This window comes from Fusarium coffeatum, assembly GCF_003316985.1.
Source record: "Fusarium coffeatum strain FIESC_28 chromosome Unknown BRIP53273_contig_451, whole genome shotgun sequence".
NCBI lineage: Eukaryota > Fungi > Ascomycota > Sordariomycetes > Hypocreales > Nectriaceae > Fusarium > Fusarium coffeatum.
This window is the reverse complement of record NW_022158240.1, coordinates 1-24,395: the sequence shown is the minus strand read 5'-3', so window position 1 is coordinate 24,395 and position 24,395 is coordinate 1. Positions and strand designations below refer to the sequence as shown.

The 24,395-nt window shown below is 49.4% G+C and overlaps 5 protein-coding genes across 5 annotated transcripts; 2 read left to right on the top strand and 3 right to left on the bottom strand.

Annotated features, from left to right (window-relative positions):
• Positions 1-30: 30 nt before the first annotated feature.
• Positions 31-3,306, bottom strand: FIESC28_11643 (uncharacterized protein; the record flags this gene model as incomplete). The annotated part of the gene is made up of 1 exon (XM_031165763.1): positions 31-3,306. One exon carries the CDS (start codon positions 3,304-3,306, stop codon positions 31-33), a length of 3,276 nt encoding a protein of 1,091 aa, XP_031010179.1.
• Positions 3,307-3,854: 548 nt separating this feature from the next.
• On the bottom strand, positions 3,855-5,394 carry FIESC28_11642 (uncharacterized protein; the record flags this gene model as incomplete). The annotated part of the gene is made up of 2 exons (XM_031165762.1): positions 3,855-4,325; positions 4,381-5,394. The coding sequence occupies 2 exons, from the start codon at positions 5,392-5,394 to the stop codon at positions 3,855-3,857; spliced, it is 1,485 nt and encodes a 494-aa protein (XP_031010178.1).
• A 1,532-nt stretch (positions 5,395-6,926) lies between these two features.
• FIESC28_11641 (uncharacterized protein) lies at positions 6,927-11,573 on the top strand (the record flags this gene model as incomplete). Its single annotated transcript, XM_031165761.1, has 4 exons — positions 6,927-7,412; positions 7,462-8,032; positions 8,336-9,151; positions 9,211-11,573. The coding sequence occupies 4 exons, from the start codon at positions 6,927-6,929 to the stop codon at positions 11,571-11,573; spliced, it is 4,236 nt and encodes a 1,411-aa protein (XP_031010177.1).
• Positions 11,574-18,786: 7,213 nt separating this feature from the next.
• Positions 18,787-21,028, top strand: FIESC28_11640 (uncharacterized protein; the record flags this gene model as incomplete). The annotated part of the gene is made up of 5 exons (XM_031165760.1): positions 18,787-18,921; positions 18,968-19,222; positions 19,333-19,342; positions 19,399-19,485; positions 19,536-21,028. 5 exons carry the CDS (start codon positions 18,787-18,789, stop codon positions 21,026-21,028), a joined length of 1,980 nt encoding a protein of 659 aa, XP_031010176.1.
• A 1,086-nt stretch (positions 21,029-22,114) lies between these two features.
• FIESC28_11639 (uncharacterized protein) lies at positions 22,115-23,329 on the bottom strand (the record flags this gene model as incomplete). Its single annotated transcript, XM_031165759.1, has 2 exons — positions 22,115-23,156; positions 23,253-23,329. The coding sequence occupies 2 exons, from the start codon at positions 23,327-23,329 to the stop codon at positions 22,115-22,117; spliced, it is 1,119 nt and encodes a 372-aa protein (XP_031010175.1).
• Between the last annotated feature and the right edge of the window lie 1,066 nt (positions 23,330-24,395).

Here is a 24,395-nt window from a genome sequence, read left to right as displayed (position 1 = left end):
TCCTCTTGCTTCACTGCAATTACTCGCTGTTTATCTGATGCGTGCAGGCATGTCTTCCATGTCGTCCATCACACTGTCCGAGTCGTCAGCGGCAGTGGGTAGCTCGGTAGTGGTAGTGGACCGGAACCTGCTAGGCGTCTTTCGTTTGCGTGTCTTGGCGTCTTCGACTTCAGAATCATCATCTGCGGGAGCAGAAGGTTGTGTTCCTTCGGAATCCTCGATGGGGTCTTGAGACGGAGCTGCGGCACGCCTTGTAGAACGTCTGGTCGGTGTGGACTTGACTGGTGTAGATCGAGCTGACGACTTTCGTGGAGCTTTCGGCGGCTTGGCTTTGCCAAAACCTGTTCTCTTTGCCACCCGAGTGGCCTTGGGAGGCGCTGGCTCGGCAAACACAGGAGTGCCCACAGGCTTGTTGATGAGTCCCTGCTCTTCGACGCTGGGCGGCACCTCCTCTTCGATCTCTTCGAGTGGCATGGGCTCGGCAGAGAGAGCTGGGTCAACCATTTCAGCAGGTTCCATAGGTGCTAGATCCGCGACTGGTGCAACCGGGTCCATTGATGCCGTTGGAGCAGGGCTGTAATCTTCCATGGGTGCAATAGGCAGGTCGGGCTGAATGTTCTCGTCGACCATACCGTACTCGCCAGTCTGGTGCTCATCTGCCTCTTCACCAGCCTGGTACTCGTCTCCATCCTCGTCAGCCTCGGTGATGTATTCGGCACTGATATTCTGGCCATTTGCGGGTGTGCTACTGTTGATCTGACCGATCGGAATACTGTTCACGAACTCCACTTCTTCTGCATCGTCGTAGAGAGTGTCCTCTACATTCGGGAGCTCGCCGGTCTGGCTGTAAAGATCCATCAGATATGTTGCGCAGTCGCGTACACTCTTCTCTTGAAAGCCAGGTACTGTGCGCTTCAGGCGTCGCCACAAAAGCATCTGTGTAGGTCGATGCCAGCTGGCGCGGAAGGTTTTATCAACAAGTCGTTGCCAAGGAATCTTGGACTCGATTCGCGCCGATGAGTTGTGAATGGCCAAGACCATACGATAGCGTTCTTCATCAGGCATGGCAGCGATTTGACGGCGCGCCTTCTCCAGGCGGAAAGTGATGGAGGCGTCGGGTGCAGCAGATGCCAGCTGGTCCTTGACGTGAGTTTTGATATTCATGGCCTTCCACTTTGTCATACACTGGAGGCGACTGCGTTTTCTTCCCATCTGCTCGCTAATCGTTTGCCAGTCGATAAGCTCCACGTACGGCCTCTGGAACCTCGTGTCATTTGGATTGTCGTGTCGTTGTTGGTCTATTGCATCGATGGTATGCATGACAACCTCAACCAGCTTTTGTTCTTCTTCCTCTGTCCATCTATCCTTTTGCTGACTGGCTCCGCAAATGATGTAGTTGCGGTAACGGTCTCGGAGATCTTCAGGGTGGCGGTTGATGATACCCGCGATCTTGGACCACTTCTTGCCGTTGGTCTCAATCAGATCACGAAGCTCCTGATCTTGTTCGGTAGTCCAGGCGCCACGAGCGACGAAGTTATGAAACTTCTTTCGGGTAATGTTGATAATTTTCTGTCGGTGACGGTCTGGGCAAGTTGCAAAGATTCGGTCCCAAAAAGCGGCATGCTCTTCACCAGCGGCCGTGCCTCCAGGCGCATGGATCATCGTGTTCAGCTGATACTGTTCCATATCGTTGGCAGAACGATAGGCCTCAACTGCTTTTGCGATACGGCCGAGTTCTTCTTCACTGAAACGTCCCTTGGTATGGTTGTCCGTTCGATCACGGCGTGCACCTGCTGCTCTTGGCTCTTCCTCATCCTGTCCCGCCTGCATTGAACGAGGCACATTAGCCTCAGACTTTTTACGGTTCGAAGCTTTCTTAGCACGCTTTGGAGGTGCCTGTGTTGTGGCAGAGGGCGATGCTAAAGGGGCGAGATCATCTTGATCAGGAGACGGCGACTTTTCAAAGAATGTGGGCTTGGCCTTCTTTGTCTTAGCTGATGCGGTCCGCGATTTCTTTGCGCTTGCGATGGGCGCGTCCGGGGTTTGTAGAGGACTTCCCGGAATATCGTACACATCCTGAGTTGTCTGTTGACGTTGTGCAGATGTGGGAATCTCAATCTTATCGTGCTGGTCTGCTGAGTCCTGGGTGTTGGTGTTGTTCTGCGCATTGATGACATGCTCATTCCACGCTTCTCGGGCCATTCTCTCAACATCTTCATTGTGAGTGTTTTGTGACCCATTGACTTCACGGGGCTCGACTGGTCCACTGCCTTTTTCTTCTTGCTCTCCCTGTGCAGTCGAAACGTCCAAGTCCATCTCGTCGGGAGCGGCACTACCCTCTCGTGACCGTGGCAATTCTGGGGGATCATCTGCAACGTCATCATCGATGGCACCTAGACGAGGCGCGTTCCGAGTACGCGAAAACGATGCAGCTGGAGAGTCGCGAGTGTTCGCTCCTTCCAATGTACTCTGGGCGCCTTCTTGAGTTTCTGGCACGATATCTTGAGACTCAGCGGCGACTCCATCGTCGCGTGATCTACGCTTTTTGCGCTCTTTGCCATCTGTGGAATCGGAAGAATTGCGCTTGCGTTTCGCCTGCGTAACAGGAGTAGCAGGAGTAGCACCATCATCATAAAGATCGACGGCTGAAATCTGCTGGGGCAGAGATTGAAATGCGTTCGAGGAGTTCTTTTCGGCAAGGCTATCAGGTATCTCGGCTACTTGCGCTGAATTTTTCTTGGACTTTCTCTGTTTGCGCGAGGAGTCTTCTTCCGTCAAAAGTTGGAGAGATGCGTCGTCACTTGTGCTTTTCCGTTTGCGTTCCTTCTTATCACGCTTGTGCTTTCGTGTTTGGGAGGAAGGCGCCTCTTCTGTCATGAGTGCCTCGGGTGCTTTCTCGTCGTAAGATGCATTGTTAAGCTGGGATGAGTAGGGAGCTTGTGTCGCGTTGCTATCGAACATTTCGAGCACGCCGAAGTCTTGATCCTGGTCATCATTGTCTGAACCAGCCTGAACATCGTTGTTGTAGCTATTCAACCCTCCAATACCATCAATTGGCTGGTCCTCGGTTTCCATATTTTCGTGGGCCATCCTGGATGGTGGATTTAGATCTTCATGAAGCTCGTTTTGGGGTTCGCTCTCGTGCTGCTGCTTGTTGTCGTGGTCGTGGTCGTGGTCGTGACCAGCGGCGTTGTCGTTGTTTTGCTTATCTGGCCTTTTGGGTTGTAAGCCAGGCACAAGAGACCGCAGAGTAGATGCTAGCCGAAAGTCAGGCCACTTGCTGCTACCGGTGCCGTTCGATGACATCGAAAAGCTTCTTTGCGACGATAGCTTTTATCTCGTCCAAAGAACGCGAGATGTAGACGTGTAGGGTAAGGTGAACTTGCAAGAAGGGTGGGGCGTCACGAAAAAAACTGACGGGCGGCGGTTAACCTAGAGATGTTTGCTCGGATCGCGTTGTCGTGGCAAAGATCCGATGGGGTCACGTGCCAAGCACGGTCAACATTCACCCCCTTTTGTAGAGCACTTACCGATGGGTAAATGTAAACAAGCCAGTGTTTAAACCGCAATGCGTATTATTATATGTTGCGCTTAAAATATTGATGATTAATCTAAAGAAATACAGCCACTACCTAGTCTTGAGTATATTTGTATAGATAATGCTGTTTCGACACGTGTCAAGGGAATCTATGTAAAGTCGTTTAGTTGCTGTACAGGTCGCTTCATCACGAACTGAAATATCCATCCACCTGCGCTTTGTCCGCCCACTTGATCCCGCCTAGACTATGCCTTTCCATCGTTATGCTCTTTGTATAAACATGATCGGACCACTACCGAGAGAATGATGAATACGGTCATTCTTCTGGACTTGGCGGCCCCTCATTTCCAGGAAACCATTGTACTGTCTCTGGCTCTTCGCCTTCCCTCAACTTCACCGTGATACCTTTTCGGGTTTGCTCGATCTCGTATTGACCGCCGAGCACCAGATCCTTAGTGACAAGCTCGCGGGTTCGGCCCAAACTCTCAATGGCGGCAATTCTCTCTATGGTGAGTTCCAGGTGCTTGTCGAAACCAGGCTCGGAACATATCTCTCTGAACGCACGATGCATCGGTACGCTGCTCGCACGAACATCTGCCTGGCTTGTGATGCTAAACAAGTTCATCCTGTCGAGGTCTCGAATAAAGTCGCATCTTGTCATGATTTGCTGGGCGATGTGAAACGGATATGTCGGAAGCTTATGTCCTTCAATAGGATCATACGTCTCGTCGTTCGCCGTATCATCTTCTTTGTCAACCAAGGCCTTAGCCAGACTCATAGCAGCAGCCTTTTAGTTAGTCAGCGAAATGTTCAATAAGACCATGATAGTTGTTCCAACTTACAGCCCACTTCTGTTGATCCATAACATCGTCATCCATCTCCTTACCCAAGATCCAGCATTGATTGAGGAACCATCTCTTTTCTATCTCCTTGATTCTTTCGCAAGTGCCAAGCATGTCGCGACTCTTTGCTACTCGGTTGAGAAAGCTTAAGCGTCCCCCAACACTGTCATAGACCTCTTCGAGAAGTCCGTGTTCAACGTTCTCCTTCCAGTACTTCTGTCGATACCTCTGTAGGGCCGATATAGCTTGTTGCTTGGGCAGGTCTGTAACAGGGAGGACCTCCATTCTGGTGGCTAGCTGCTTCAGGCGCTCGTATACCCAGTAATCATCCGAGTTGAAAACCATGGTAACAATGTTAGCAGCAGCCCATTGCTCAGCCTTTTGCTGGAGGAGTTCAATCAGGTCTCGTCCATCATCATCGTGCCGGAGAAGATGCATCTGGTTTACGATGACCACAAGAGGCTTGCCTCTTTCTTTCCGCTTCGTCATGGCCACCTTTTCCAGCTTGTTCAAGGCACGCTCAATATCCAGCAGAGCCGTGGTGTCGCGGGGGCCCCTCTCGCTGAAATATCCGCCGATATAATCCTCGTGGAATTCGTAGTCAAGAGCTTTGCCAAGGCGAATGCGAAAGATTTCGAGGTCAGCATGGGCCTCAAACATGGCAACACCATCGCCATCGTTTTTCCGCATGGCATCAATGAGCATACTGCTTTTACCACATCCCTTCTCGCCTATCAAGAGGTGGTAGTGTCCTGCGATACTTCCCATGACGATAGCGTCAACTCGTTCTTGCTCGGGACGGAATATCCAGTGTTCACTGGTACCGCCAGGTTGGTGAGGAACATCCTTTCCAATTGCAGCCAAGTCGAGGACAGGATCACCAGGCTCAAAAGCGTGTGTCATCTTTTTAACGACAAGCCATTTATAAAACTTGTGATATATATAACCTGCAGCAGCGAAGCCTAAACCCAGAACGAGTATGGAAGCGAAAGTTGTGGCTGCAGATTCTCCCATCTTGACTAAAAGTGAAGGCTCTGAAGAAGGTCTTTGACCTCCTTGGCCCTCGGCATTGAAGCGTTGAGGTTCATCTACTTGGGGGTGAAAGAATTAGCAACGACTCGAATTCAAATTCGACTACGTAGCATCCAGTAATAATTCTACGAATGAAGATCCGTGAACATGATTGAACTGCAACATGATGGCTTGTCGATAGTAGTTCAACAATCTTAAGAGACATGATGTCCAGGGTTGAGTCCAAAATACCTAGGTACAAGCAGAAAAATCATGAGATGACGTGACAACATACCTCTCTTTTTGTTAGACTGGGTTGAGAACTGGAGCTTGCTGACAAGGTTGGGATTTCGGTTCGGGCCCCAATGCCGAATATGAGGAACTGCTGAGAGTGCCAAGTTCCAGGAGCTGACAGCTGGAGTTGAAGGTTGGTTGAGGCGACGCACCAGGCGTCCTGAATGCCGGAGAATCATTGATGAGATATGCAGGTATCTACTAGGCAGGCAGTATCATCCACAACCTAATCAACCTATTGATGTGCTGATGAAGCTGCCAATAGAACAGACAAAAAAGAAAATGGAAGGAAAGAAAGGAAGAGAGTTGGAGTTCAAGCTTGACAGATGGTTGCTTGCTTCGTGGCACCAAACAAAAACAGGTCCAGGCCAATTCAAGCTTGGCTTAGTCTTGTCCCGACTAAAAACAAAGTTAGGTATTGTCCATAGCTTTGGTTCCTCGAGACGTCCACTGCTGCGTCAGAACCATCCAGTGACAGTTAGCTGCCCTGAAACTGGCTGCGATTGGCCTTGGCACCCAAATTTAACCAGATCATCGGCGACAGCTGCAGAAGCTCCCCCTGTAATTTCAGTGAGAGGGTCCGCTATTCTCGGCACTAGCCCGTTTTAGCGGGGAATGCAGGAGGCCTCGTCAATTAAACCTGAATGGAGATTCAGCAGGTCAGGGGTTCGAGATGCATGTCACTAATGTCCACCTCAAAAATGACCTCACGAAATGAATTGCAGTCAACATCACAGAGACCCAGTGTTTTATTAGTGAATAAAATATGATTCCGTTAGAGGAACAACGACAGGATTTAAGAAGATGGCATGTGATATATGATATTATGGATGCAATGGTGCACTTGCATTCAATCACGATGGAAGTGGAAGTGAAAGTGGAAGGCAAGAGCAGAGCTGGACAGTGAATACCTGCCTTGAAAACGTCTTGCCTCCAGGCACTCGCCCACGGACAATGCAAACGGGCAAACACCAAAACTGCAAGGCCCCGACCGCTTGGAAGCACCTGCACCTGCACCTACAGCTGGTGTTTACAATGATGAGGCCATAACATCTCTCGGCGACCTACAAACTTCACTTCAAACGCTCGCCTCAGGTTCGCCGCCCGTTTAGCAACACGCAAAGTTAATCAAAACTTTCCCCATCGCGCTCTGCCAACTTCATAACGTCTTTGCTTTCTGAACAATCTCGCACATGCGTCATGTTTCCTCTTCATAGGTGAATCATAGATCTTCAGGAGCGATGCCACCGTACGCCGCCGACCTTGAAGCCTGGTGGTTAGGCAGTGGTTACGATGCTATCAAAGACCTGATAGATGGCACGGCCGATGACCTGAACCCTCAACAGTGCGGATTTGCACAACAAATGAGAAGGCGGTTGTTATCATTCGACAACGACTCAAGCGTTCGTGCTCAGATCATCAAGGATTGGCCAGCAATTCGCATCACTAGAGGAGTCGACTATGATGCAAATACTCGCAAATATGCCAAGTACATCGCTTCTACCATCTTCAGAAAGCCTCAAAATGGAGGCATCAATTTTGATCTCGCCATGAATGGCTTAGGCTACCTGGATGCAATGGAGATTCGCCGTCTTCGCCTTCTCAAAGCTACACATACTGCCATCGAAGCTGCTTCGCCACGCGAATGCCGACCTCCAATGCTTAAGGAGCTTGAACGGATGTCATCTGCCAACTTCAAGCACCTGCATGCCGGGTTAAGAATATGTGTAAGACGTGTTATACCGTATATAAAGCTTAGTTAGCTGACTGTTTCAGATTCTCACCCAAGAGCTGACAAAGGATATCAAGCAAAGGAAGGAGGTTACTCAGATAATGGCACTACTCAATGCTCTGGTGCCTTCGGCTGTGCTCCTGGGCAACGACGATGATATAGATCCGACCCCGCATTCATCAGGCGTCCGTGATAGTGTTCGCTTCTCAGTCTTCGAGCATCTGACTTCCAAGGACTGTTTCTCACGAGAGCGACAGGAGGTTATCCAAATGAAGCTGCGCTGCTGGTGTGATACCCCCGACTATCCAAGAGCCAGGGATGCTATGGTGCGCTACTGTGAGGAATTCAAGAAGCTGGAACCAGTGTGTTTGAACATTACAAACGATCTTGAAAGAAGAAAGGGCGACAACGGACTCTATCATTATCATGCAGTATCTGCTGACTCTATCATGGTGTCCGGCACGGATACATCAATCGGTTATGACCGACCGCCGGTAGATTCATCTAAACTCAATAACGTCGTTCTTACCCAGAACACATCACTCGCTAGCCAAGTGTCAACAAAAACGTCGGCTATCACCGGACCTCTTCTGGCCTTTCACCCCTTGCTCAGAGGTATGCCAGGTCGAGAAATAAGCCCTGCAATAACGAATGGTGCTCTGCTAGCTAGAGAGATCGATCCGCCACCTGTTCCTTGCTATCCCAACAATCTTTCCAAAACCTTGTTTCACCAGCACCCTCTAGCCCGAGAGCTCGACATGTCGACACAAGAACAGGCATCTCTCGGCCTTCTCCTACCTGCAGAACTCGCTGATAATCGAGAATTCTAGTACGATATCGACGGCGAGGATGAGGCAGGCGGGAATTCACCCCCGGTCACTTGTATGCCAGATATACTTAGAACGCAGCTTGCACCAGGAGTATTGAACAAGATCATGAAGAAAAAGCACCACCGACCTGACTCGCCGCATAAGAAAAGATCGGAGGACACTCCTTTCCAGCAGCTGAACGGGTCTATGTCTGGTTCCAACACTATTAGGTCAAACCAAAAGGAATACCCACGAATACCCACGAGTAAGACCTCTCGATCTGAACCGTTTGTAGGTGTGGAGCACTGGAAATCGAGTGCCGAAGATAACAGGCATGAAGCGCCTCATCTGTCTCCAGGCGTTCTACACAGTCTTGAGTCGCCTGCCGCACCAAACGCGCAAGGGTTGAGTGTCCAAAAAGCAGTAACAGAAACAGAAAGTCTTTCTAGACCGACGTGGAAGCTTGTAAAACCCCGGATTTCGTCCATGGAATACGCTCGCATGTATCTGACAGAGAAATCCCTGGCAGAACGCGATAACCGAGAGCGTAGACTTCCAAGATATGATGCAGAGTGGTTTTGGACACAGAACCATGAGAAATTTCTCATTATTCCCCGAATTCCTGATACTATTCGACGTGATATTATCTCTGATGATTTCAATCCTGTTATTGGAACAGATGGAGAAACGTCTAATAGGGGACGGCAGGTATCGACACCCTTCCCAGAGAAGCACTATACCGGGCCTATGCGTCTATCATTACACCTCGGAAAGACTCCTGATCTTTTACCCCTCTTCACAGACAAGTCGGATTTCAATGGAGGTGACAAAAAAGCTCCGCATACACAATGGCCCATCAAAAGAATAGAAAGTTGCAACTCTGCTGACGTTCGTGATGGAAAGGGTCTAGCAATACCACACCGAGGTGAGTCCCACTAACACTCCGCAACCGCAGATTCTACACATCGATATTGACAGATATAGGGCCAGCTGGAGGCAGAGTTGAGGACTGGAGACCGATGAGCGAAGATCAAAAAGATCGTTGTGAGATTTCAAATGTCACCACACCTGTGAGTGGTGGCTTTAGTGATCACAAGAAAACCTTTTCTCAGCCGAAAAGTGCCACAGGAGGAGATATTTCTGTGTGTCTACCCTCAGCGTCCGAGGCCCGAGATGAATATTGCAGTCGAGTAGCTTCAGTAGGAGGCAAGAATGGCTCTTCAGCGTTTCAAAAGAGCTCCGAGATGGAATCTCTGATAAGATATTCAGACCAAGTTGATGGAGAACTCCAGGGCGACGTTGGAAACTTCGTACTATCAAGACAACTTTCAAGTGTTTGCACAAAGAACCTGTCGGTTCTGGGCTTTGCCACGCCGAAAACAAAGGGTAAGATGATTGAACCCACTCCTGACCCGTTGACTATTACCGATGGGCGCAGTCCACTTGCTCGCTTTCCTATAGCAATCCAACCGACTCACCGATTGACACCAGGGACTCTTACGGAGCGTGTTGTCGGCGATTCTGGTGGTCAATTCGTCTCCGAGGACGTTCGACAAGCTCGGTTAATATCGAGCCCTTGCGATAAACCACATCAGGGGTTAAAAGCCGACTTGTGGGATATCGATGCAGAGTCGATGATATCCGAATTCCAGCCAGAGCCTTTGCAGATTAAGCGGCAGAGACCACGTGCGAACGCAGATGATGATCGAAGATGGTCAGGCATGTTTGATGAGCTGAAAACTGATGTCTCATCAACAGTTGGACGGATTAAAATCAAGACCTCATGCGACCACAGCAAGGCCATGGACTATAAATTTGCTACTGTCGATAACGGAGACGACGATCATGACAATCACACAGTAACAGAAGGCGACCGCACACCGCGGGCCCTAGACAATATGATACCCAATCTTGCTAATACGACCCCAACACCCCGAGGTCTTCAGCGGTCCGCTTCGACAATCATCACCCCAACGCAATCTACCAGAAGGCTCCGACATCAAGTTTCACACAATTTGGAGAATACTGAGCATTCTGGATTCACACCTGAACACCTCCAAGAAAATGTCATTCATGGCACATTTCCTAGGTCGGGCATAATGCTTAACCTCCAGGATACTCAAGCACGCCTCAGGTATCCCCTTCAGGATCCTGGAGAAGACCAGCTTAGCAGAAGTTTGGACGAGACGACCCCAAAGATCAGAAGCTTCCACGATGCACATGATGAAGACCATTATAAGCAATATTCTGTCAAAGAGTGGGTGAAATCTATCGCAACGACACCACGAAGACATAGGATCGTGTCGCACAGTGGAGTCAAAGACGACACAGATCCTTCTGTGTTAAGTGATCAGATAGGTTCACATGATACCTTGAACCATCAAGATACTCGACTTTTTGCACCTCCTTCTACAAGGGATTTTTCACAGCGAACCGGGTCGAAACACACTCCTAGCAAGGCACACCAAAACTTAGAGCAGCAGTTTGACACACAGAGTGAAGCTCGATCCCCTCTGCCTCATACTGGAGAGCAAAAGTTTGCTCACCGCAGAACTCCATCCACAACGAAGCAACATAGCACTGGCGTTCCGAGGACACCCTCATCGGGGATCGGTAGCAATCTTCGTCGTATGCGTTCTGATCACGGTGCGCCAGCGACACCAAGAACACTAGCTTCACCTCAGCTGGCCTGGCGTCCGTTTGACGATGATCAGCCAGAGCCGCCTTGCTCCTCACCCTGGCTATCAGGCCACCGAGAGGATAAGCAGGAGATAGAGAAGCGAAGAGCTTTCTTCCGGGAAAAGGTTGAACGTGAGCTCGAGGGAAGACAGTCGCCTAAGAGGCCGAGCCGCAAAAGTTCTTTTGGAAGTATCGCGACTAGAGATCATGAGATTCGAAAGAGTCTAGCTTTAGATAGTCGCACAAGCAACGAGAGTCTCGTTGCCTGGAGGAATTTTATCCAAGATGCCCCTGAGCCGCTCTTTTCGTCTCCCCCACCACCTGTACCGCCGCTTCCCACCGGATCTCAGCTGGATCTTGCTCTCAACCGTCTTCAGCAAGCACAAACACCATCGCGGGCTGTTATTGATGATAGGGTTTCACCTATCACTTCTTACAGGGCGAGGAAGCCCCATGGACTCAGGGTTGATACTGATTGGGCGCGCAAAGCAATCCGGGATGGAACCCGAACACCGAGTCGGAACACGGGGGCAACACCTGCCAGTGGAAACAGCCTCAGAACTGCTTTCCGTTTGAATGGTAGACGGATGAGCCATGGACGAACAACGGCGGAAGAAGAGCGCCAAGTTTATGGAAGAGATGACGAGGTAATATCAAGACGTAGTTGAATGCACAAATTCACGGTCCGAGTGACTCAATGCTTGGGTGTCTTAAGGGTTGAATATTTTGTGTGCAAGTCATACATACAACTGACATCTGGATCTCATCATGGAAATGCTTTTCGCATTTGTGTACCACTGCATGTAGCTCCCTACCTAGGTAGCCATTTGAAAAACGCCGTCACTAACGACTTAAGGTCTAAACCAATCAACAAGCCGACACTCTGTGATTTCCAAACTGTCGTCAGGATTCTATATCGGACTATGATGCTGTACTCTCGGTCTGGATATAGGTGAGACGCTTTCGGATGATCAGATGTAACAACAATGGGGCCAAGCCATCCTGCCAAGATGATGGTGGTGCTTTAGACACGTTTCTCGCCATGACACAATCAATCTGCAACTTGAATTGCAGGGTCTTGGTCACCACGAGCTTCGATCGCCATTCCCGCAGGCACATGTTGATGTTCCATGATAGATTCCACATACGTTTCTGAGGACCGAGTCGTATCATGCATGAATCACCGTGGTGTAGCAACGGCAGCAGAATATACAGTAAAGACACGCTAGAGATGACATCCATGTCTGAAGCAAAAGCCTCAAGGACTCCAGATATCAATACATACGCATGCACTTGTACAGCCACGCCACAGCACACCAGGGCGCTTCATTTCGGCATAACACGACCAAGAGGGGGTTTCCATACCAGTGATGCTAAGACAGCATCCAATCGCTTAAAAGTTGAGAGGGAATTACGGAATACCGTATCTTGCAATAGATATCTGGGATATGGGGTGGTCTAGGGCGTTAGCTTTGATGATCGCCCCGTGACGACGCACGAGACTTGCACTCGACCGACGTCGAATCATGTGCAGAGTAGAGAACCCACGGTGTCCCCTTTTGGGAAGCTGTTTGGGCCAGTCGCTACTCTATGGTTGATACTGGCTGGATGTTGGTGGTGGTGATGATGATGATGATAATAATATTATTATTATCACAGTACAGTAGTATAAGTTGGCTGTCGAGCGAGTCAAGAAGCCAAAGACAGGGGAGGGGACATTGAGAACAAAAAGATCTTGCCAAGCAAATGTTTACTGTATGAAAACGTAAATTATAAATGTAGATGAGTGGGATAGTGCTGCGCTACGCTGGTAGGGTGGTATTTCTCATTGCAGTCCCCATTGCTCATCTTGATAATGGCGTCGTCTTGTGATGAAGCCATCCACACATATCAAAGGGTCGACACACCGCTCCCCACGATGCCCCCACTTGTCATTCGTCACTCATTCACTCATTCATCCATCATCCATTAGTTCAGTACAGTAGTATCATCACTCGATTATTTTTTATTTATTTTTCTTTTTGCACACAGCCAGCCCCGCCTCCCAATTGATATGGGTATGGGTATAGGTATCCATCCGTCGATCATCCCCAGCCTGTGCGTCTGGGGTAGGGTACATAGGTAAATATTATTTTCTTTCATCTTCAAGAGAAACCAAACTAGGTCGTCTCACCTCGGGTTTCGGCTAACGCCCGAAGCAGCTTATCTCTGTTTCCTTCTCACTTACATGCAGTCGAGTATAGCCTGTAATCTACGTGTCTTCGGACCGTCGGGACCTGGACCTGGATATGGCGATATCATCTGACGTGTGCTGAAAACAAAATAGAGGCTATGTCAAGCCAAGCTAAACGCCTTGATTTCAACTTCAGTCACATAATCAGAACTACGCCAAGTTAATGGTTTCAGGGCTGATTCAACACAAAAGGGTCGTAGGAATTCGCCGGGCCGTTGTCAAATTGCCTCGAAAGGTAGGATTGGACTATTTGCTCCGGTTATGGTCATTTGGGCTGAGGTAGTTACGGTTATAATCTCCAGATGTTGGCTGTTCCAGTCCAGTATGAGGCCGACACATCCCAGCATCCCATCTCCTGAATACTAGTCATGGAGTATGATAGCCTCTCCACATCGAAAGCCCCATACCTAGGCTTAGATTTTCTCCAATATCTATACGTACAATGCTGGTATGCACAGCATGCAAGTAGTGGTTGGTGCATTGAACATCATTATCTGTGCAGACCCTGATGCCATGTACAGTACAGTGCTATATGCGTATGTATGTCGGTTACACTAATCCCGAGCAAAGTTTTGCCTGCCTTGCTCATTTCCGTCGGTCTCAAGTCATTCATCAGCTTGACCCCATGTTTTGCCTAGCAAAAATAGTAACAAAACTTGCCAACAGCTATATCAGCTGGTTGCCAAAGCTGCAGAATCTGAGACCCAGATAGTAAATTGCAGCAATTCACTCACTCAAATGGTCAGCATCGGAGGACCTCCGTAGCCGCGGCGCGCCTCGAATCGATGCTGCTATGTCGAGAGTTGTGATTCCGCACCTCAGCAGAGATGGCCATGGCCTAACTTAATTGGAGTGCGGTTCACCGCATATCCCAACTTCAGGTCTGGTTCGATTCATGGCGATCTGTACCGGCCCGATAACGGGAGATCTGCTAAAGACTAGGCGACCTGAACCTCCTTCTAGGGGGGTTCTAAATGCACGGGCTCAAGACAGGAGACCTTTATGTGGGCTTAAGTCCGTGACAAAACGCGTGCCAGTCTGTGGCACAGACTATTTGGTGCCGTCTGGTGGACTTCAAGCGTCAAACGAAAGATGTCAGTTGACGATGGCTGCGCTTGGTGGAGTACTACGCCCTATGAAATCAACAGCGAGCATAATCTTGCGCTCAGGCTGACCCGCCTCCAGGTGTTCTAGCCCGGTTGACCCGCGCGCTTGCTGACGACTGAACACTAGGAATATCCAGTTCAGGTGATGGGTTTGCTAAGGCCAACAGGGTATCGTAGTAGAGCTGCTGTAGCTACCGAGATCCTGATGCTGATGCTAAGAGGGATCGCCAGGGTCCTGACGATATATTCGTCTGGGTACGGCAGATTCTGCACGACAGCACAGTAGTACCCGGCCCAGGCTAAACCAGGTGCGATACAACTCGATGTATGTCAATACTGCAGGTCCGCCTGTCTCTCCCGATGTGCAGAATCTGTCTCTGCCTCATCATCACTCGAACATTTCATGATCTTCCATTGCAAGTGTTGGAAACACACCAACATCACCTATTGGTTGGGAGTGTTGGACACCAGAAGAACAGCTGTTAATAGATACTTACGGGAGCCCTGGACCTAACGTAGTGTGGTATGTAGGTATCAAGTCAGATCGAGTCCTAGGTATTTAGACTCAACAGCTGGCCTTGTCGATGACGTCTGTTATTCCAGATGCGCACGTTTTCGACATGTGCTAACGATGTGGTTGGATCCGTTCACCTGCCCAGCTGCGCAGACTAGGAAAAAGACGGGAGTCAGTCAACGGACCGCGTCCCAGCCGGCGCACCGTCGAACTCAATTGTCGGGCATTATTGAATGGCTTATGGCTCCATGTACCAGGGCGGTGTAAAGCCAAGTAAATGCTATCGACAACAGATACCAGCAACATAGACTGGAACTGCACTTTGTTAGAGCGAGTTCATCTCAAAGGATTTGAAAAAAGACCGCTAGCAAGTGCATACATACTTTGGACAATATAGCACGACATAGCGTCGTGCTGCGTGTCAGCAATCCACTCGAGACTCCTATGATCATTTAGCTTCAGCCAAACTAACCCATAAAAGGAACGACGACGACACCCTTGACCTTGAGGCCGCCGTAAGTAATTGCAATCGCCTGATACTCAGTATGCCCTTCGGTCTAAGGAGTGATACTGGTAGACGCGGATACCGAAGCTGCTGGCTTGTGAGCTCGTGCTGTCAAGTTGGTGCGTTCGTGGTTGAAGACTTAGCTGAGACATGTTGCGTATATCGATTAATTAGAATTAACGATAAAACCGTTGTGGCTTTCAACAACTCGCTAAATGATACGTAGAATAGTAACGGTAAGCATCGCAAAGGATTACTCATTTAGGCAAGCCGAGTCATGTATACCATCGCATACATCCAGCTGTGCTCGAGACGCTTTCAAGTTCGGGTAAAAGGATTGGCAAAGCCCTCAAGCCATTAGAACAACGCCCAAAGCGCTCCAGGGGCCTAATGGGCAATGTCGTATCAATTTGGAGGACGGCCGAATGTCTGGACGTTATAACAAGTTGAAGTAAGTTATGAGAGTCCGACTCATGTTAGAGTCAGGGTCCTATCAATGCCTACCCTTCATCTTCTCGCCTAGTCGGAAACAAACAAGAGTATTAGTGGCTTGATAGCCTCTTCTTTCCGCGAGGCGTCCTATCCGTTAACTTGAGTGTTGTTGGGGGAAGCTCCTACTGCTCCCGCAAATGAATCATGGCTATTTGTCTGCGTTCAGGCTAAGCCTTGTGAGTTGACGTGGAGGGTTAGGTTGATGAGTGACAGTTTGCTTTAACGATATTGATAGTCACGGATAGAGCCTTTCGAATGGGACATTAGGCTCGATAGGGGTGATCGCGGCCGACTATGGTAACAGTCCAACTGTAGGAGGTACTCATGCCGAACAGGGAGATAGGTAAATCTATTCGTGATGATCGACCAACCTAGACAGGCATTGTCTCAGAGCAAAGTGTGCTTTGACCACCCAAGGATCCGTGAGGGGGCGGTTGGCTGCGGAGGATGTGAGCTGGGCTTGTCATATCCCTACCCGTTCGGTTACGGAGCACGTACCGCAAAGTGTGTAGAGTCCCTTGACGAAAAAGCAAAACAAATTGCATAGGTAGTTCGTTCAATATAGCACCAAGATACTTGATGGTCGAACCTTTTCATAGTAATAGAGCCAGTCATCTCATGTATGTAATTGAATGGCGACGGAACCCACGCACCCACGAACCCATCAATGCCTGCCCCAGGTAGAGTAGCTGCCCAACCCTTTTTCTTTATCACAAAGCTCAAAACAGCTGTCAATCGATCCTAGGCCGTTGATTTCCAGACGCCAGAATGGCGCATGCGCTAGCAGCATGCTGCAGTAGTTCAATGCATCTGGACAAGTTACTTGGTGATAGAAACATGGAATTACCATGTCAGTCAGCTTGTTCTCGATGGAAAAGGGGCATTGGAGGTTCATCAAGCGCGGACATACCATTCCCAGTAGTGTCCCCACTGCTGTGCAGATGTACCACTCGCAAATTAATGCTAACGATAAACGGACGAGTCAAATGTGGTAGCCAGGGATGCTGCTGTAGAGATTCTGCAAGACACAGAAGGGCGATGCAGTGGGTTGGCGGTCTGGATCAAGCTACGATCTTGCTTGGTAGGCATCATGCTGGTTGCTGTGTCAAACGAGGAACTGTGGTTTTGGCTGAAGAAAAGATGGAAGAGGTTGATGAGAGTGCCTTCCATGCCTACCTACTACCTAGAGGTACCTACTTATTGGTGGAGAGGCAGGCACGGCATGGGCACTTGTGAGTTCCTTTTCATCCATTACTCAACTCCACCACTACGGTAGGTATCCGTACGGCAGGTGCCTCCTCGGATGGGCATGGATGCATTGATCTGCATCGCGACTCGCTTCTTTCATAATACAACTGCATGTCGGTTCAATTCATCCGCTGTCAACACCATCCATTGTCTTTTATCCAGACCAACCACTTCCAAAATTTCCTTCTATTGTTGACACAATCAATATCTTCCCACAAGTCTGTCCACTAGGTGATACGTCGACTTGGTGCCCAAGCTGCTTCTTGGACATTCAGTCTTGTTCCTAAAATCATGGGCTAGGCAAGAAGGGGAGAGCCCAACCTGAACAGGTCGATTTTTTTATACGCGAATTTAATGCTCTGCGACAAGATGAACGCCTAACATCCGTCAATGTCACCCAAGACTTGTACAAACACAAGGGACTTCAAATGATATCATGGTACAGCTTCACTGCAACGTCGCCCCGTTGGAGACTCGGGATTTATTTACAGTACAGTACTCCAAAGTTAGGTGACATTTTGTCGTGTGACTCCAAAGAAACGGATCAACATTGTCGAACCATATAGACACTACTACTCCACCTATTGCACAACGGCATGACTTGCTGCCATTGGCCTTCCTGGGGGTATGTGTTGAGCTGATCGAGATGCTTGATCGGTGGACTCTCTTGATATTTCACTGCACGCATCTATTCACTGACATTCATAGTACGATTCTGCAACAACTCCATCAATCCAGAGTCCAGACAAGGGGATGTCCCACCCAGGCGGGCCTGTTGCGCACCCTGAAGTATCTCTGTCAGGGCCCTGGAAGCGCTAAATCTACGGAGGGTGGATTTTCAGACCCTGTCCATGCCCTTGTCCCCCATCAAGGCGCTTGATGGAGACAAGCGCCAAGATCCAGTGTCCTCCACGTCTCATTCACCATGGTTGTCGTCCTAAGCTACTAGCTGACTTAGCCTCCAGTAGTTGGCCCTGGGCATAACAGGGTCTAGATGGAGGTGGCCATGTATTCATGTATGGCATCGTCGAGCGGCCTGAGTAACCCTTGACGGGACCGAACGGCACATGGTGATCGAGGGCTGCCAAACCCCCCTGCGAACCGTCTCACCTTGACCTTGACTTGGCCATTAATTACACCATGAGGCCAACCTGATGGCTAGACTAGACCACGGTAACTGTGGGGAGATGGAGTCGACAGGACAGACGAGCAGAAGCGAAAGGGTTCCAGTGTTGGATCTCAGAACTCCTCCACACCTTGACTTCCAAATAAGACCTCCACCCACATAGATAGCCCCTCCATCCTCCTGGCCTCCTCACCTTTCCCTCCCTTTCATCTTGCGATTTTGGAACCATCGCCTGTCCTAGGCGACTAAACGAGCTTCGATCAACCGTTGGTGTGTTGGCGTCTACGACTAGTCCACCCTAACGCCCACCACCACCACCCTCTAGTCTCCACAGCTTCATGCTGGGTCGTCACGTCCAGGCTCCAGAGACTGTACTGTACTGGACCATACCACGCTCGATCGGCGAGCTACTTGAGTATCTAAGTACCTATCTAAGCCTTTACCGCCAGCTTTGGGATCAGCTATTGCAATCAACTTCACTCCAATCTCATGCTTTTTCGTCTCTAGAGGGGCATGGTCATAATTGTTAAATGACCTCGAACATTCATTTGGCTTTATTCAATCTGAAAGAAACCTGACCTGGTACGGCCGAGATAACATATCCTCCACAGAGTCAAATAACATGATGCCACCATCGCCTTTGCCAATGGAGTCGTTATGGATGTCGTCTTCGATGGCACCCCAGCTACAACCTGGTCAGATATCGCCTTTGAGCATTGGGATGGACAATTCCTCGGCACCAACAATGATTCACTCAGCTTCCTCGTCTTGCGCCGATTCCTGGAGCACCGAGTACGTCGACCGAGATGATGTTGAGATGGACAACAATTGGGAACAGGGCTCGGATGACATTCTCACAATTCCGAAGCTGGAACCCGTCGAAGATGACATTAACATGGACGACCTCAAAGCTGCTCCGCTTGAACCAGCCTCCATCGAATCCGCCAGCAGCGACCCGAAGCCAAAACGACCACGAGGAAGACCGAGGAAGCACCCCTTAACAGCTGCTGTAGGCGCAAGTAAAGTTACAAAAGGTCGATCGAAGACTGGTTGCATTACCTGCCGCAAGCGCAAGAAGAAATGTGATGAAGCGGTAAGTGATTCCCCCGGGGACCTGGTTGGTGCTGTAGACTAGAAGGACATCTCTTGTCTTGGTTACCAGCATGCCACTTGCGTTTGAGCTACGAGGCTAACATGAAGCAGAAACCACGATGTATGGCTTCCTATATCAGTCCAACTTACGTATGAGATCTAACGCTTTGTTTTTAGGCATGAACTGTGAGAAGAACGCAGTGGTTTGTGAGGGTTACCATGAAAAACAGATATGGAAGAGTGGCAAGGAAAAGGCCGAAGAAGGTGAGTATCTCGATAGAAGCACCAACCCACTTTGCTGATCAATACACCAGAGCGTTTGCGCCAGAAAACCTTGCCTATGGTCACCATGCAGCCCATTTTCCACGGTGTCGAGACAGCCGAGGACAAGGTCTTTTGGAAACACTACATCACCCATTTAAGCAACGTCTTGACGGTCGAAGGCGAGGCCAGGAATGCTTTCAAAGATATCGTTCTTCACCTCGCCAATCAACACCAAGGACTGATGCACTCTATTTTGGCAGTCAGCAGCAAGCATATTGACTGGGACACTCCTTATGGTGCCAAACTCTTGGCAGATCACCCTCAGTCAAGCCGAGAGGCATTGCAACAGCGAGCGGACTATCACCACGATGAATCCATGAAACGACTTTACGAGGATATGGGCCGGCCCCTGAACAAGAATGATCCCGAGTATAAGACTATTCTGTCTGCAAGATACGGACAGATGCTCTGTTTGCTCCTCCAGACCAGGGCGGATGGCAACCCACGAGGTGAACACCGAGTTCACCTTCAGGCTTACCAGACTTTGATTCAGCATTCACCCCCCGAGGACCCGACATTCTGTACTTTCATTACGGAGTTCTTCCAGTACCACATCTTTGCCGACGATCTCTTCTGGCATCCTGAAAACATGACAGCGCGGTTATCGTCCGAAGACTGGGAGCCCGATTCCCCGATCCAACCACCTCGTCTTCTAGGCGTTGGCGATGGTCTCTTCCAATATCTTTCTCAGATTACTACTATTAGAAACACAATTCGAGCCAACATAGCAGCCTCAGTCGACCCTGTGGTAGACTACACCAGCCTATACCAGGCCGCCGAAATAGATGCGGCCATCCGCGAGTGGACGCCAAACTGGCCATGGGGTGATAGCCGTGACCGAGTCGGGCTTCTTTACAAGCAGATGATGTGGGTATATCTGTTCCGAACGATTTACCCACCTTCAGTGTCCTCGATGCGCCGTTCGACATTTAGCACATTGCCTATTTCAACTTCAGCATCGGCTGCACCCCCACCGCCACCACTGAGACGAGCTTCCATGATGGCCACAGTATCAAGTGGTTCTGGAAACACAGGGGTGTCGGACGCTCAAGTGGCTAGCAGCTGTCCTACCTCACGCAATCCTTCAAGAACCAGCTCCATGCATGAACATGACTCATCATGTCAAGATAGAGCATCTTCACCTCCACCGACCCGGAGACCTGCATACCATGATCGCCGCATTACTCTTGCAGTAGAAGAGTCTCTGTCCATCTTGGAATCTTTCAAGCCTTCCGACCCTTCCCAGACTTTGCTTCTGATACCTTGCCTCGTTATCGGAACTGCCTGTTTTGACCAGACTCAACAGGAGCGTGTTCGTGCAGCTGTCAGGGCCGTTCGCGGATATACGGGTCTCCGTAACTGTGAGCGCGTCATGGAACTTCTAGAAAAGGTATGGGCCTTTATGGAACAAGGTGACTGGGTTTCTGTGTGGGACTGGCAAGGCATCGCTCGTCGAATGCGCCTGGATTTTACCTGTGCGTGAGGTTCTCACAACATCACGATTCTTCCAATCTTCGAAATCTTCGATTTCGTTTCATCGCCCAAATAACTAGCATATTGCTAGGACACAAGACATTTCACGAGTCTTTACTTATACATAATACTTCAAAACTCAAGCAAAACTACAGGGCGGTCGGTTGTCGCCGCTGCTTTCATATCTACATAGTTTTGGAGATATCTGGAATCATAATCCATTTCACCGGCGGGATTCCACAATGCTTTCATTTATTAGGCTCGGACTAGGCCTTACCTGACGGGACTTGTTAGCCAGGCTATGCCTATTCTACGTGGAAGTCTTCATGTCATCTACTATAGCAAGCATACTGTCGATCTCAGACCGATGGGAACACGGCGTTTATTCTTTTATACTCTTCTTTTTGGGTTGGCAGCGCTTCTTTTCGCAACTGAGGTCACTATTTCGACCAGGGATTCAGGATGGTTCAAAGGAAGATAACATTCTCCTTTTGTTTTCTTTTATGACAATTGCCAGGATGAGTACATGAGGCATTTCTACGCACCCGATAGACAGGAAATGTACATATAGAAGCCAGCTACAAGACGTACGCCGAGGCGGCGGCTCCCCCTGATTTATAGTACAGCATCATGCACCAAGCGATACACAAGGTCCGACGTTGACCCTTACAAGTTCAATTACGATGTTCAATGTACAGACTGGATCGTAACAGTATTTCTTCACTATAATTAACCGATGCAATTCGTGAAGATCTTATTAGGATGAACAAATTTGTACATATCCCTGTGAGGATACGACTTGAAACATATATTTCTAGGGTGATGTCCGAGACGTTCTGTTTTAAACTCGAAATGTGCCGCGTAAACATACGCAGTACCAAAGACATCAGGTGCAAGTGGGCATTATTGGATGTAGACCGTTGTGATAGCGACGTGCACATATAATCTAGACAGTACAAAGGCCCTCAAGTTACAAAGAAGAAACATGACTTTGGCCCTAAATCTACATATTGATAACTTTCCCATTCCGAGCATGAACTCACACTAAATAGCTGAGGCATTGGCTTGTGTAATGCTCCAGATACCACCCAATTTTTTAATCCTCGCGCTTTTCGCCCTCAAAATAGAACTTGCCCAATGGTTCGTCGCCTCGTCCAGGCCCTACAAGACCAGAGGCAGGAGCTCTTGTCTCACCTCTGTCCAATCTCTGCACAATTCGCTCCGCTGCCTCCTGGGCAGCACCGGCCTGTGATTGTGATTGTGATGTAGTGACAGGTCCACGGAAGGTAGTGTCGACGAAAGAGTCGTTCTCTGTCGCTTGTCCCGGGTTTGGATCCGTTGCGACACCATCCATCATACGAGCATCACGACGCTCCTGTAGAGCTGAGACGCTCACAGGAGTGTCGCCACCCATATGAGTGTCGCGATCGCGTCGAATGTCGCTTAGTCCCGAGTTGGTTCTCTCTAGACCCCAAGCTTGGGGGGCCGTTCGACGGTGGTAGATAGGTCCGGATACAGTGCTCCCTGCGCCCTCACCAAAGCCCACCAGAGAAGCGGACCCATCGTCGCTCATGCGATCATCATAACCACCGACAGAGCGAGCAGTAGCACCATCAAGATCCTCATCCATAGCATCGGGGTAGCCACCCATACTTGTAACCGACTCAGCTTCACGATAGTTGGTGTCAGTGCTAAACATGTCCTCATCTCGCTCGCCAGCAGTTGTGCGCAGATCATCACCATCACCAACGTGACTCTCAGTTGCGCTCGCTGTTCCCACAGTGCTCATCTTGGTCACGGCAACAGGCTGTCCATTGCTGTCGAAGTATGCAGGCGTCAAGTGTTGGGTAGGAGGATAGTTCGGCGGGAATCCAGTTGTTGAGGTCGGGGTGGTCTGTGGTGAGGCAGACGAAGCTCCAGGAGCGTTCGCATAAGGGGGTGCTCGCAGTGTTGAAACCCTCTCGAGACCAGCAAGGCGGGAGATACGGTCAGCACGCTCAGCCTCGAGGCTTTGGGTAGAAGGATTATGCTGATGGCCGCGACTGAGGGGACCTTGAGGGAAGTGGCCACGATGGCCATCCTTGATCGCGGTAGTCGATAACGCCGAAAGAGATGTGGTCGTGCTTGTGGGAGTGCCGCTGAAGTGAAAGACAGCGTCAGTGGTTATTATTCAATGGAAGCAGGGCCAATATATTCAGGGCAAGTCAAGTAAAATAGAGAAAAGAGTAACACACGGCATCTCAGATGGAGTCTCTGGCCTAGAGCCCGGAGGAGGGAGGTTGATGAAGGTCGGGGGTTGTGTTTGCGCCATGGCGATGATGGATTGTATCTATTGAGGAAGTATCTAGAGGTCTGGAGAAGGAGGAAATGTGTGTTCAGAAGCTTAGAATCGGGACGATTGCAAAACTAGCTGTGAAGATATTACTGATACGACGCTGTCGGGTATCAAGGGTCTTGCCGCCGGGGACTGGTTACTCAGGGACTTTGGATGAAGCGGAGAGTATGCAGTAGACGGTCGCGCGATAAGCTGCAAGATTGGTTGAATTGAATGGGTATCGATGGTTTGTGCTTGTGGAAGAAGGAAGGAAATTACTAACAGGCTGGTGGGAGGATGGGAGAAACAGTGACTCTTGTCGCAAGCCCAGTGCAGCCCAGTCCAGGGTCTAATCCGGGAAGAGGAATGTGAGGTGATAGAGCATGAATGGACCGGGCAGCTCTTTCCCCGGCTACCTATCCTCACTGGAAGTCCCCTATAAACCTGGTGCAGTGCGCGCTGAAGACATGCTATTGAGAGCCCGACAGGTCAAAGGAATGAGGGGGAGGGGTCAAGTGATTGGGCGTATCTAGGTGGGTTATGACGTCGAATAAAGTGGTTTCGATTGGCCAGATAGCATCAATGTTCTCAAACTGGGTATGAACAGCTAATCTAAGGTTAGTAGGTACCTAGGTAGGTAGGTAGTGAATTTTGAGATATTCGTTCTAAAGAATGCCTCTGTATGGATTACTATAATGTCTCTGCATACTTGTCTACCTGTCTACACGTGGTTTGGAGGGGTGACCAAAGCTTGATATTTGTCTTGTCGCTTGGTTGTTTCAAATCTGAATTCCTTAGTACGTACTCAGTAATCAAAGGACCATCCTCTACTCACATAGAAATGGCTAAGCACTTATACAGGACGGGAAGGTTTTAGATTTTATTTGACCCAATTACTCAAGTAAGAAACAACACCATGCAATGCTCTGAAGTCGATAGATTATATATTCCCGCCGTAGTTATCCCTTGTGAATCTCCCATCATTTTCTTCTTTCCCTCAAGAGAGGCTTGTCTGAGCGCCACAAACAGAACACACGCCCAACTGATTGCGGATTCCCCCCCC